Here is a 13658-nt window from a genome sequence, read left to right on the forward strand (position 1 = left end):
GACACCAACTCCTCTAAGTGGCTGTCAAAATATTTTGATCAACTAGAATGCTTTTCATAGACTCTTACTTTAAAAATAGATAGAGGGGCTTCCCTGGTGGCGCAGTGGTTGAGAATCTGCCTGCCAATGCAGGGGACACGGGTTCGAGCCCTGGTCTGGGAGGATCCCACATGCCGCGGAGCAACTAGGCCCGTGAGCCACAATTACTGAGTCTGCGCGTCTGGGGCCTGTGCTCCGCAACAAGAGAGGCCGCGATAGTGAGACGCCCGCGCACCGCAATGAAGAGTGGCCCCCACTTGCCGCAACCAGAGAAAGCCCTCGCACAGAAACGAAGACCCAACACAGCCATAAATAAATAAATAAATAAATAATTTTTTTAAAAAAATAGAGCATTAATTGACAGCGAAAGTTGTTTCCTTATACATATATTTTGCTGTAAATTATTTGTGAAGGGATCTGATGTGTCCTACCCTCTGAGGATATGTACGTTTACCTTAATGCTGACACCCCTATCTCCCAAAGGGCTAATGTTGGCTCCAACGGAAGAGCTCCAAAGTGCTATGGAAAAGAACCTGCTAGATATACGGGCGTGGAAGGATAGGCAGGACTTACTGTGGAGTGAAAAGAGACAATGCCAAAGAATAGAAAGGCATGATCTCACTTATGTTACACCGAAACAAAAAAGTACTTATGTAGTCATGAGAGACCTGTTTATATCTGTCCAGTGTGTGTCTCTCCCATGCCCTTTCTCCTTTCTGCCCATGTCTTCTCTCCTACGGGACCCTTGTATGTTTTGGGGTGGACGATCCCCATACCACCCTGGGCAGGCAGATGACCCCAGCCTGGATGATCAGAGATCCTGTGACTGTTGAGGAGGCCTTGTCAGGAATGGCCTCTCTCTCCTCTGGGGTTGCTCAGCTGGCAACACTGCTGGAGGCTGTACCACCTCCTTGAAGAAGAAGCCCGACCATGAAGCCGAGCAGCAGCAAGCAGGCTCGAAAACCAGAAACGGAGCCCTGCAAACACTCTGCAGCCCTAGAGCCAGCTCTTCTTAATTACACCATTCAATCTATTACCTTTTTAGTGTGTTTGGGGGTTGAGGAAGAGCCTTAACTGAGTTTCAACTAGATTTCTGCAATTCTCTGTGGAAAATTTCCTAACCCAAGAACAGTCAGAGAGAGATGCAACATTGCTGGCTTTGAAAATGGAGGAAAGGGTCCAAGAGTCAAGGAACGTGGGCAGCCTCCAGCAGATGGAAAAGGCAAGGAAATGTCTTCTCCCCTTGAGGTTCCAGAAAGGAGCATAGCCTTGCGGACGCCTTGATTTTAGCCTGGTGAGACGCACGTGGGACTCCTACAAAACCGTGAGATAAGAGGTGTTGTTTTCAGCCTCCGAAAATAATTTCCAAGTACAGAAAAGTTTAGAAAGTTCCTAGGATTCCACAGTGTTTTCTCTGTGGAATGGAAATGAGGGTAGGAGAGAAGGGGGGACATTTTATAATTTTTTAACATAAACATGCATTATTTTAAATAACTTGAAAAACTAATTTTCAACATGGTTAAGAATGGAACAAGAATAAAAACCTAAGAATCATAGGGATTATCAGCCACCCAAGAGAGTCAGAATAGCTGCTGCTTTACAAATCCAACAGCACAGCATGGAAGTGGCTTGTGAGGAATTCCAACTAGCACCATAATTGTGCTAGTAACACAAGGGCCAGCCAACGAGCCAACACTCCCCCTTGCACACCACACACCCGGTCAAACCAGGTCCTTCCAGCCCAGTCCCACTGGAAGGCTTTATCCTACTTGCAGGGGCTGGGCCATAGCTCTCACATAGATTCTTGAAACTGATTTTGAAGACAGGGCTGGGGGAGACGGAGAAGAGAAGCCAGAATAGTAACTGGCCTACAATTTAGCACACTTTTCAATAGAAAATCAACAAATTGCCAACAAATTGCTATGCTAATGAAGAATTGTCCTGCTCTGCAATGAGCATTTAGCAGAAGAGAAAAGACGACTGATTTATGCCACTCTGAGAGCTGCCATTCCAGGGGGTCCCCTGCTGAATTTTAATCGGCTTCAAGTGGGGAAAAGGGGAAAGCAGGAGAGCTGGCGGCTCTGGTCATGTTTCTCTCCAGTCATTCTCTCCCCAGTACTTGAGACATAATGCCAGACAGCGAGCCATCTGGTGTGCAAGTCAGTGGCGGCTTTCTACTAGCGAATGTCCAATGCAGGGGCCACGTTCAATATGCTCCTCTCGAAGAATTTTCAGAAAGGAAAATACCTGGCAATGCCCCCAACAACTAACTTACATGGAATGCACATCTTTCTTTTCTAAAGTCACTTCATTTTACTTAGACAAGAGAAGTCAGGACATTCTGCCAAACGTCGGGGGAGGCTACACAGAGACCACATATCGGCTACATACAGGATTCCTTTTAATTTGTCTTGAAGTCTGTGACCAGAGGACAATGGCAACAAAACAATGCAGCCCGAGCCACTTCACTGCCGTTTAGCCTGGTCCTTCATCAAGAGTGACAGGGAGGGTGAAGGAAAGGCCGTCATCTGTTCCAGGGACACGTCTGCTTCAAACCAACAGGAGATTTCTATTTCTATGTTCCTCTTTTTCTCCACCTGCTTTCCTACCTTCCTTGTCTTAGTTTAAGAAAGATATGGCTAAAGAAGAAGAAAAATACCAAGGCCAGAGGCCTAGGTCAATGCATAACATCTAAAGGATATGAATAACACATCCTGAGGATTCAAATATGTAAGTTGTATCTCTTTGGCCTTTTCCATTTATCTACCAGGAATAAACTGAGGTCAATTTCAGATTCCAATTTAAGGACAAAAGGTTAATTTATTAATTCAGGCAGAAAATGTATGTCAAATATAAAATAGAATTTTAAATTGTCTTTTGCTCTAAAAGCAAAAATTTTAAATATTCTAAGTTTATCAAAGTGGTAAGTAGTTTCAGATTTTACCTACTGTAGACAGCATATCTTTAAAAAGACTTCAGTGGAGATTACTACTGCACCATAGTCAAAGACCCTGGAAACAAATTCTTAAAATGCTTTTGAATGATCTTCCTATGTATGTGCATCTCAGGTCCTTCTTTCAACTTGCTATAGTCTAGCTAGGGTCTAAGTCCCTCCCCCCACAAAAAATTTAAATAAGTGGTTCAAAAGCAATATTAAACTGATCACTGCTTGACAATGTGACACAAATAAAAATAACATTTTGAGTAACATCACAAAGCCTACAAAGCAACCTACCTAAATACAAGTCTCGATCTTTGTGTGACATACATGAGTGGGTATTATTGCCCTGCTTTACTGATAATGAAAGAGTAAAAAATATCATTCCCCTTATTTCCTGAAACGTGCCCCTCTGACAGTCACCTGCCAACACCTAAGAGTCAGATTCCTTCCTCAGCAGCAAGGGATGAGTCACTTACCAACACACAGGATGTTGAAACAGAATCCTTGAGAAGTCGACTTGTTGACCAGCTGGTCGGGGAGACTGTCAAATCCAACATGGCCAGAAAGAGACAAGTTTCGAAGCTCTTCATTCTGGAATTTCAGAAGGGAAACATTTGATAACCCATGACAGTGCCACCTGGGTACTCCTCCCTCTCCCATCCTCTCTTCTTGACACGCATGGAAAAAGGCGACCCCTCTGTGCCCACCCCATCCCTGGCTTCTACACAACTGAAGCTACCAACTCCAGAGCCACGCTCTTTCCACAAAATCACACTGAGTCCCTAAGTACACCAATCTCCCTCCCAGGCAGCTCAGGTCCGGTTACAGGTGCACTGGTCCAGGGGAAATAAGCTTCTAGCGGTGGCTGATTCAGACATGCATTAAGTGACATTAAAAAATTCAACCATTTTGACAGCTTCAAGCACTCAAGAAAACCCTTCAATTTACTTTCAGCCCAGAGGCAAAAAATAAATGACACTCTTCCAGATACAGGAAGGAGCTCTGAGAAGCTCACAGAGGAGGATGCATACCCGTTACAATTACGGAAATTCTGTAACTACCATGATGAACATATTGAAAATGGCGTGGCACAGGACTTGGTTCCTTCTCCTCCATCATCTGGACGGGCTTCTTGGGGCTACTTTGCTCTCCCTCACACAGCTCCTAGCATAGGTTCTGCACTCCCCGCACCTTCTCAAGAGTCTCCTGAAGAAGACTGGGACTAAGGTAGTTAACATACATTTAAAAGCTGGATGATTTATGCTGTTTCATTAGATGGTGCTGACTGCCTCCACAACTTTGAATGCATTCCGTGGGTACTGGAGATCATCTGTGAAACCCTTCTTTCCCAGGAAAACAGAGGTCAGCTATGGTCTTTCAATTAAACACCACAGTTATGGTATGGGATTCCAGAAACTAGATCTTGAAAGCCTTTCTGAAAATGAGACTCCTGGTGTCTGGCTATGTTGCCAATGAGCTTTATACTCGAGATACCGAATTTTGGGTGAGAAAATGAGCCTCAAATGTCCATTTTATAATAAAGAAGAAAAAGCCTCGCACAGGATCATCTGGTCACTATTTTTAAAAGACTGGTTTCCGTTATCCTCCTATGTGTGTTACACAATAAGGAGAGTGAGGTCTTTTAATAATCAAAGGCTGAGACTCCATTTCCGAATCCCTACAGACACTATAGAGGCAGGGAAATGGAACTCCATAAACGTTGTGATTTTAACGGAATGCTTTATGAACAATATAATATCTGAGGGCCTCGCTAGCTCTACAGTTCTGATTCTGTGAAGCAAGACTGGAAACCACGACACTGCCTGAACACCACGGTGGCAGCTGCAGGTTTGAGGTCAACGGGACAGAGAACAGATGTCTAGTCTATGAATAGTCTCCTTGAAACCTGCCAGCAGTGACTATGAGACTCAAGAGTGGGGCTCTTATCCTTGAGCAGGAGGGTCTGGCCGACAGTGCACCAAACAGCTTGGGGAACGGCCCTGGTAGCTTGGCAAGGCCTCCTGACAGCACCCCAGGGCTACCACCTGCCCCTTCCTCTCCAAAGACCTCAAAGGTTCAGACAGCAGGTATTTTTAGGGTGTTTACCACATCTGCCAAGACTGGGGGAGGAAGATTTGAAAGGAGTCTGGGTTATATTTAGAACTCTTTCCATCACGGCTGCACAGGGGCTGCTGTGTAACCAGCGAGGAGAAGCCATCACACCAGCCTCTTTCCTGAGGCACCACGGCCTTGAACAGTCAGCGAGCAGCACGAAAGGGGACGAGGCAAGTTAGAAGCATCGTCCTGCCCTCCCTCTCCTCTTTGCCACAATAATTCTTTTAATTTCCGGGGGGGGGGGGGGGGCGGGGAAGAGTGGTTTATTGCTCTGGATTCTGGACTGTTGTTGGGTTTTTAGGTTCAGATATCCACCCAGGAGCCAATCCTGGGAAAGAATCAGAGTTAGTAATTATAGCTCTCATCCCAGAACCCAATGCTGAGCATCTCATATTCTCACCATTTCCAAAACATGAGAAACCACCCACATACCCACTGAGTATTTTTATACCCGCTGAAAACCACATACAAAATGAAGGGTTATAAAACAGTTTGGTCTTGAAATTTTTTTTTTTAACTTAAATTTATGTCTTCAGAGTCTCTCTCTTCTTTGTCATATAAAATATGTCAATTTTATAATGCCATTTAAAAAATCCATAATCTGAGCCTATTTCTCTGCCCAGCAGTAAAGGAATCCTTTACTGGGCTATTGCCCATTGGTGAGTGATGGGGAAAGGGGAAATAGGAAGTTCCTCCCTTGGTTCATGAACAGCCTTAAAACTGAAAGCACTGCAGGATGTGTGAGGGGAGCTCTATCTCACACACAGCAGCTAAAATGAACTCCTACACCCCGGCACTTCATGGCACCACGCTTATGGCTTCATGCCTTAGATGTCTCTATCCGAAGAACGTGTGCGGGGCTCTTGAGTCTACAGGGGTGATCTCAGGGAATCTCAGATATTCTCACGTCTTTACCTCTATCACACACCTAGCAACGACTCTCAGAATTTTCTCTCTAAGTACTGAACTCTGTCTGCATTCCAGTTCTGAATTTCTACCAAAGGGGCAGTTCTCCCGGGTTGTCCTTTCTGTCCCTCAGATTGTTCTTCACGAAACTTGAAATCATCTTCTTCTATTGCAAACCCACCCCTACTCCAGGGTTCCCTGTTTCTGTTAATGGCATTTATCTGTACCTGAAACCCACCTGCCTGCATCAATCCCAAAGTGTTATCAATGTCACATCCTCCTCCTCTTTATTCTTACTAATTCAACAGCCTTCCAACGGTCACCTTGCCTCAATCCCTTGCCACTCCCTCTAAGCTTCCCTCGCTCTACCTTGCTGCCAAAGGGATCCTGGTACTCAAAGGCCCTCAATCCAAACTTGGCCTGCCATCTCAGGAGCCTCCATGGGCTACACTGAAATCTCTATTCCCAGTCCTCCCAGGGGGCACCTTCCACTGCAGTTAAATGGAATTACTTACAGTTCCTGGGAGGAAACCCCAGGGTTCTCGTCATCAGACTTTACTCATGCTATTTCCTCTATCTGGAAGGACCTTACAGCCAGTGTTTACATATCCAAACCTTCCAGATCCCACGGAAATTTTATCTCCAGGCTTGTCTTTACTATGAAATCTCAGGGAGAATTTCAGTAAACATTCCCCCTACCAATAAAAGGAAAATAATAATTGGATAAAAGTAGCTCGAGCTATTTGGTATTCCACCATCATCATCATAACAGCTAACTAACATTTATGGACCAAGGTTCCAGAAAAGCCCTAAACATGAATGAATTAGTTTATCTTAACAATTCTATGAGGTAGTTACTATTGTTACCTAACCTCAACTGACAGATGAGAAAACAGAGGCCCAGAAGTTTAGTAACTTGCCCAAGGTCACACAGCCAATAAGGTGAGAAGCTAAAATGTGGACCCAGGAGGTCAGGTGCCAGAGTCCTCACACTTAGTCACTGTTACCACATGATGATCTAAGTTCCTAGGTAGCCCAAGACAATACAGTAATTGTCGCTGCTACTGAAATCCAATATATTAAACTAGAAAGAAAAAAATGTTCTCTAAAATCATAATTCTTTGGCAACCATAAGAGGTGGAAGTTGAGAATTAAAATTGGCCAAGTAGCTCTAAGTATATTTTCACTGGTCCTGGCAATGCTGAGACTTTGATTTTTGCATCTATGGCACATGAAGCCAATAATAAAAGGTTTAGTTTGGACCATTTTTGATTTTTGCATCTATGCACATGAAGCCAATAATAAAAGGCTTAGTTTGGACCATTTTTGAGATGCAAGTGCCACCTTGGAGCCTCCAAGTAAGTAACTATAAGACCTTAATTGATTTAGTCCTCCATTTGCTAATCTATCTAGGGAGGGGTTGTACTTGGATGATTTCTAGGCCCACTCCATCTTGAAATGGGCAATGACTAAATTCTATAGTATAAAATAAAATAACCAGTCTCTAACTTGAGAGTCTCATTTTTCTCTTTCCAAATCATCTTGACATGAACACAATTATTTATTTGTTCATTCAAAAGAAACCTCACTGCTCAAAATGCTAAGGGAGCAAAAATACGTTATTTTTGTTATTCACTGATAAACACTCTTCCTGCACTTCAGAGGTTTACAATGTAGCAGTAGAGACAGGACACAAGTAAATGTAATACTATTAAGGATAAAAGTGATAAATACCATCACTTTAACTGTGGGATGACAAAGGGGAAACAGGTAGCTTTTGGCTAGGGAAAGTCAGGGGGGCATCTTTCAAGAAGGCTGGAGCTCTCCGAATCTACCAGGGAAAAGAAGTCCAGCTTGCAGAAGCCTTCCAGATAAATGTTATCTATACACAAAGGGTCACTTTATGATGAATATGTACTTTGAAGATTATAATTGACAAGTTTTTCAGAAGCTGTCTAGCTGACTTCATTATGGAAATAATTATAAAACAAATTATATAAGAATGTGTGCCAACACCTACATTCTGAGTGCTGCTTTAAAATATGTTCCACAATTCCAAATCTTGCTTAACCACAAGTAGGATGGAAAAAGGCTTGGAGTCAGACAGCCATGGGTTTGAATACCTACTTTTTGTCCTCCATCAGTAAAAATGGAGGACTTGGCAGGGTGGCTGGGAGGAACTAAGGAAATGGTACGTATGGGAGGGCCAGCATTTAATAGGTCCTCAGGAAACCTGGGTTTCCTTTCCCTAAATTAGGTGGGAGGAAGAGACAGCTGTCATTTTAAAATGAGGAGCCCTTCTATTGCTGCTGGGAGCCCGGGGAGAAACTGTGGATGGGCAAAGCCCGCAGACTAACCAGGCAGGAAGAATCACTCACGGAGGAACAAAGAGGAAAAAAAGAACATGGAAGAGAGAATGGGGACTCCAGTGTGAAGAAAATCCACCCTTGGGGCTTCCCTGGTGGTGCAGTGGTTAAGAATCCTCCTGCCAATGCAGGGGACACGGGTTCAAGCCCTGGTCCGGGAAGATCCCACATGCCGCAGAGCAACTAAGCCCGCGTGCCACAACTACTGAAGCCCGTGTGCCTAGAGCCCATGCTCCGCAGCAAGAGAAGCCACCACAATAAGAAGCCCGCGCACCCCAACGAAGAGTATCCCCTGCTCGCCGCAACTAGAGAAAGCCCGCGTGCAGCAACGAAGACCCAACGCAGCCATAAATAAATTAATTTAAAAAAAAAGAAAATCCACCCTAAATAGGAAGCTCATTTACAAGGCTGAGGGGAAAGCCACAGAATTCCATTCCAGTTTGCAGGCCTCCACATCCTCCACGGCTGGAAACCATTAAGGATTCCTCATCTTCACTCTTCCTTCTATTTTAGTCCAGCCCAGAGCCTCCTGAAATTAACAAACTGGCTGTGCACAGATGGATTCTATTCACCATACTCAAAGTGATAACCCAGTTCTTTCCTTTTAAAACTGAAGGCTTCAGTAGATGCGGTTAGTAGGTAGTCTACAGCTGCTGACCCTTATCAGTCAGCGGGAGCTGGAGAGCATGTTACCAAGGTGATATCTGTTTTCACCTATGCTGAAAACAATTAGATTTCATTTTTTTACCTTTAAAGACAGACATTACAATTTAAGTTTAGAAAGATTTTGCCTCTTTAAAATTTAAATTATTATTTTTTTAATTTAACAGGTAACTTCTTTTATGAATTACAGAGCTGGAAATTACACTCTTCTCAAAGCCTCATTTTATGGAGAATGAATTACATTGATCCAAGTCACTTAATCTCCGGGCTTATGTTTCCTCATCTGTAAAATGAGATTTAACCAAATGACCTCTAAGCAAAGTCTTTGGTTCTAATGCTAATTCTAAGATTTCTTGCATTTGGAAATCAGAGATGCATAAATCTAAATCTGTCATTTTTGCTTGAGGAAAGCCAACACAGGGCAAAAACTTCTTGGCAGTATATTTTCTATTGCCAGATCCAAGATGGCTCAGTTTTTACATGACCCTTGAAAGGGAGTTCCTGTCAGTTACCCTGGTTAACTCCAAACATAATAGAAATCTGTGTGTGTACCTCCGTGTCTTCCACGTGAACTTTTCATTTTTGCTTGCTTAACTATAATAATTTGACTTAGTTTTAAAACAAAAGTTACGTACCCACTCCCTACAACTGTCCTGCTTAAAAACTATCTTTTTCTGCAGCTATATCTGCAGTCTTCAAGAAATTTTTTGAAAAGTGGATTTATAGCCTCAAAACAAAATGTAGAAAATTCTTCTATGTAAGTTAATCATCTCTTCAAGAAGAAAAGCAAATTTTTCATGCTTTCATTCATTCAACAAATATTTATTGAACACCAACACGTGCCAGATACTGTGATAAACGCTAAGGAGATGATGGTGAGAAAGCAAAGCATTGCTAACTCATGGAACACATAGTCTAGTGGGACAGACAGATGTTAATCAAGCAATCCAAACGTATAATCACAAGCTATCCAAAGTACAGAATTTGATGCAACCTTATAACTCATGTGATTAACTAGTCATTCTTGCAGTAGATCCACCAGCTTATAGGATTTAAAAACATGTATTAGTCTGCAGCATTGTTTGATATTAATTTAGTAGACAGCTCCTATGTACAATTGATGTGCAAGTTTTATGTATTCAGATGAAAACAGAGTCTTTTTGACCAGCATTGCCTGATGGGAGGAGGTAGAAGTAATTAAGACTCAAGTCCTAAGAAAATGAATGTCCAATTTAAAACAGAGCTGAGATGGAACCATGGGGCATACTCCCTTTACTCTCTGTCTTTTCCCATAAAGGAGATGTCCACTTACAGAAGAGGAGTGGCACATATTCCTTCATCATCTTAGACAGTCTTTTTTTTGAGGCTCTGTTTCAGTAGTACAGATGCCAGCCAGCTGGAGACCGGCAAAGAGAAGAACATGCTTTTCCTCACACAAAATCACTGATTGAGCACCAGCCACTTCTCAGTATTTGGAGAAATCCTGGCCTCACAAACTGTCCAAGAAGTAAGCTCTTCCCAAGTGCCTGACTGTTCATTTTTGTAAATATGTACACTTATCTAAATACATTCTAGAGAGTATTCAACTGGTTTCATATTCTCTTTTAAAGAAAGAAAAGTTGGTGGGAAGATGGGACACGCCCTTAGTTCTCATGCGAAAAGGAAAATACTGGTATGCAAAGTATCAACCCAAACCACAACTACGAAGCCTGCACTGGGATGTTTTCAAGGCTAGGCATTGCTAGGGCCACTTCCATAATATAAAACATCTGAAGCATCTCACTACCAATGAGGACTGAGTTCTTTAAGAATGACTTGGACAACATTTGCTACTCTGCTTGTCATCTATACCATGAAATCCCAAGGTCAGAGCCAAGAAAGCCCCCAAGGAAATTGTCTCACAGAAGCAGCAGAATAGTAAGAGCCAGGGAGAAGAGAGAACTCTTAGGAGGAAAACCATATGAGGAAAGAGCTTGAGTGCAGCCCAGCTGTAAGCTGGGACTGAGAAAAAAAAGGCACCCAGGGGCCAGTCCCCAAGTCACAGAACCAGGAATGTCAGCTCTGACTATCAAACCCAGGAGCCACTCTCGAAACACCACCAAATAACCAGGAAAGATCCTGATTAATATTAAGTAACTGCTCCAATATTAAGTGCCATCTCTAAGCAACTTTCTCCAAAAGACTCCCAGCAGAGGGACAGATTTTGCTTTTCTAGATCCTTGCAAAAATAATATGGTGTAGGGGTTTTCTTTGGGGATGGTAGGATTATAGAGAAATTTTACTTTCTAACTGTTATGTTTCTGTAATATTTGAATTAATTACCAAAAAAAAAAAAAACTTCACACTTTTATAATAGAAAATGAGATTTTAAAAATCAGGAAATGGATCGTATTCAGATTTTGTACAGTGAGGGAAAGGGGTGCCAGTTATCTGCGTAATATAAAAAGACACAGAAACGGTTAAGATAAGTCGTGCTGATATGTTAGGGTGAATTCTTTCATACTACCCGCGGACAATGTAATCTAAGAAAACCAAAACTTCAACATTTTTTCTTGTTAAAAGTTGTAGCAAAGGGAGCTCAGCTCGGTGCTCTGTGATGACCTAGATGGGTGGGATTGGGGGAGTGGGGTGGGAGGGAGGTCCAAGGGAGGGGGGACTATATGTATATATCCTGATTCATGTAGCTGATTCACTTCGTTGTACAGCAGAAACTAACACAACATTGTAAAGCAACTATACTCCAAAAAAAAAAAAAAAGTTGTGTCAGGACCACAGGAAATTTACTCATGACTTTATATTAAAGGACAGTCTCAACTTGAATTTAAATAAATAAATAAATAAAAATCAGGAAATGTGAATAACAATAATAAATAATAAAAATCTTTTCAAAGTAGCTAAGCCTGCAATTTTACTGCAGCTAATAGGTGGGTGGTAAGATAAAATGTGTACTTATTTCTTTTTTTTTTTTTTTTTTTAATAGCTACTTTATTTATTTATTTATTTTTGGCTGTGTTCGGTCTTCGGTTCGTGCGAGGGCTTTCTCCAGTTGCGGCAAGCGGGGGCCACTCTTCATCGTGGTGCGGGGACCGCTCTTCATCGCGGTGCGCGGGCCTTTCACTATCGCGGCCCCTCCCGTTGCGGGGCACAGGCTCCAGACGCGCAGGCTCAGTAGTTGTGGCTCACGGGCCCAGCTACTCCGTGGCATGTGGGATCTTCCCAGACCAGGGCTCGAACCCGTGTCCCCTGCATTAGCAGGCAGATTCTCAACCACTGCGCCACCAGGGAAGCCCACTTATTTCTTTTCTAATAACAGAACGAAGTTACATAGAAAGCGACGAGAGTAAGCAAAAAAGCAGAATAGTACAGTATAAGGTACTTGACGCGTGAAGTCAGGAGACTCGGGGCAACTCTGTCATTGTTTAGCTGTATGACCTGGGGTAACTCATTTAACTTCTCAGCCTCAGTTTTGTCAACTTTTTGTTTTGAATTGTAGTTGATTTACAATGTTGTGTTAGTTTCAGGTGTACTGCAAAGTGATTCAATTATATATATGTATATATATTCTTTTTTGGATTCTTTTCCCTTATAGATTATAAAATATTGAGTACAGTTCCCTGTGCTATACAGTAGGTCCTTGTTGGTTATCTATCTACTTTATATATAGTAGTGTGTACATGTTAATCCCAAACTCCTAATTTGTCCCTCCACCCCACCCTTTCCCCTTTGGTAGCCATAAATTTGTTTTCTCCATCTGTGGGTCTATTTCTATTTTGTAAATAAGTTTATTCGTATCTTTTTTTTTTTTTTTTGGTTTGGTTTGGTTTGTTTGGTTTAGATTCTACATATAAGCAATATGATATGATATTTGTCTTTCTCTGTCTGGCTTACTTCACTTAGTATGATCATCTCTAGGTCCATCCATGTTGCTGCAAATGGCATTATTTCGTTCTCTTTTTATGGCTGAGTAACATTCCATTGTATATATATACCACATCTTCTTTATCCATTCCTCTGTTGATGGACATTTAGGTTGCTTTCATGTTTTGGCTATTGTAAACGGTGCTGCAATGACCATTGGGGTGCATGTATCTTTTCGAATTATGGTTTTCTCCAGACATATGCCCAGGAGTGGGATTGCAGGATCATATGGTGGCTCTATTTTTAGTTTTTTAAGGAACCTCCATACTGTTCTGCATAGTGGCTGTATCAGTCTTGTTAACTTTAAAATAAACTAGCTCACCAAGCTGTTGCAAGAATTAACATAATTCTCTCTCCTCAGCTCTTTTGACACATTTTTGCTTGGATGACCCCATCCCTGCCCATGACAACACCAAGCTAACAACTCCCTGGTTATAACCAGCTGCCTGCCTCCAGGCTTAGGGGTGCCTGGGTATCCATGGTCCAGGCACCCCTAAGCCAACATCTCCAATAGAACACACCCTATCTCCCATTCTCAATTCAAATCTGTCCTTCCTCCGATCTTCTTATGTCAAATGGCAACAATATCTACTTCAAGGTATTAGTGGCCTCTAGAATAACATCAATTCGTATGCATATTGCTAAAAACATGCATAAATTTATAAATTTATAGGCCTCCGCCCTCTTGCAGAAGAAAAAAGTCCACTGGC

General features: G+C 42.4%; 1 protein-coding gene and 1 long non-coding RNA gene across 10 annotated transcripts in view; both read right to left on the bottom strand.

The window, feature by feature from the left end:
* The window catches only part of LOC309627486, a 564569-nt gene that overhangs the window by 389254 nt on the left and 161657 nt on the right, over positions 1–13658 (bottom strand). The window lies entirely within an intron of this gene.
* Positions 1–13658, bottom strand: part of SEPTIN11 (septin 11) — a 97819-nt gene that overhangs the window by 49190 nt on the left and 34971 nt on the right. For all 9 annotated transcript variants that reach the window (XR_014243742.1, XM_082389391.1, XM_082389390.1 and 6 more), the window contains exon 2: positions 3457–3571. Coding sequence is in view for 8 of the 9 variants with exons in the window: in XM_082389391.1 (XP_082245517.1) it covers positions 3457–3571 (115 nt within the window). In the remaining variant the exon portion in view is untranslated. The remainder of the gene's footprint in view (positions 1–3456; positions 3572–13658) is intronic.

The sequence above is a fragment of the Balaenoptera borealis genome, assembly GCF_965194805.1.
Source record: "Balaenoptera borealis genome assembly, chromosome: 4".
In the NCBI taxonomy this organism is placed as follows: Eukaryota; Metazoa; Chordata; class Mammalia; order Artiodactyla; family Balaenopteridae; genus Balaenoptera; species Balaenoptera borealis.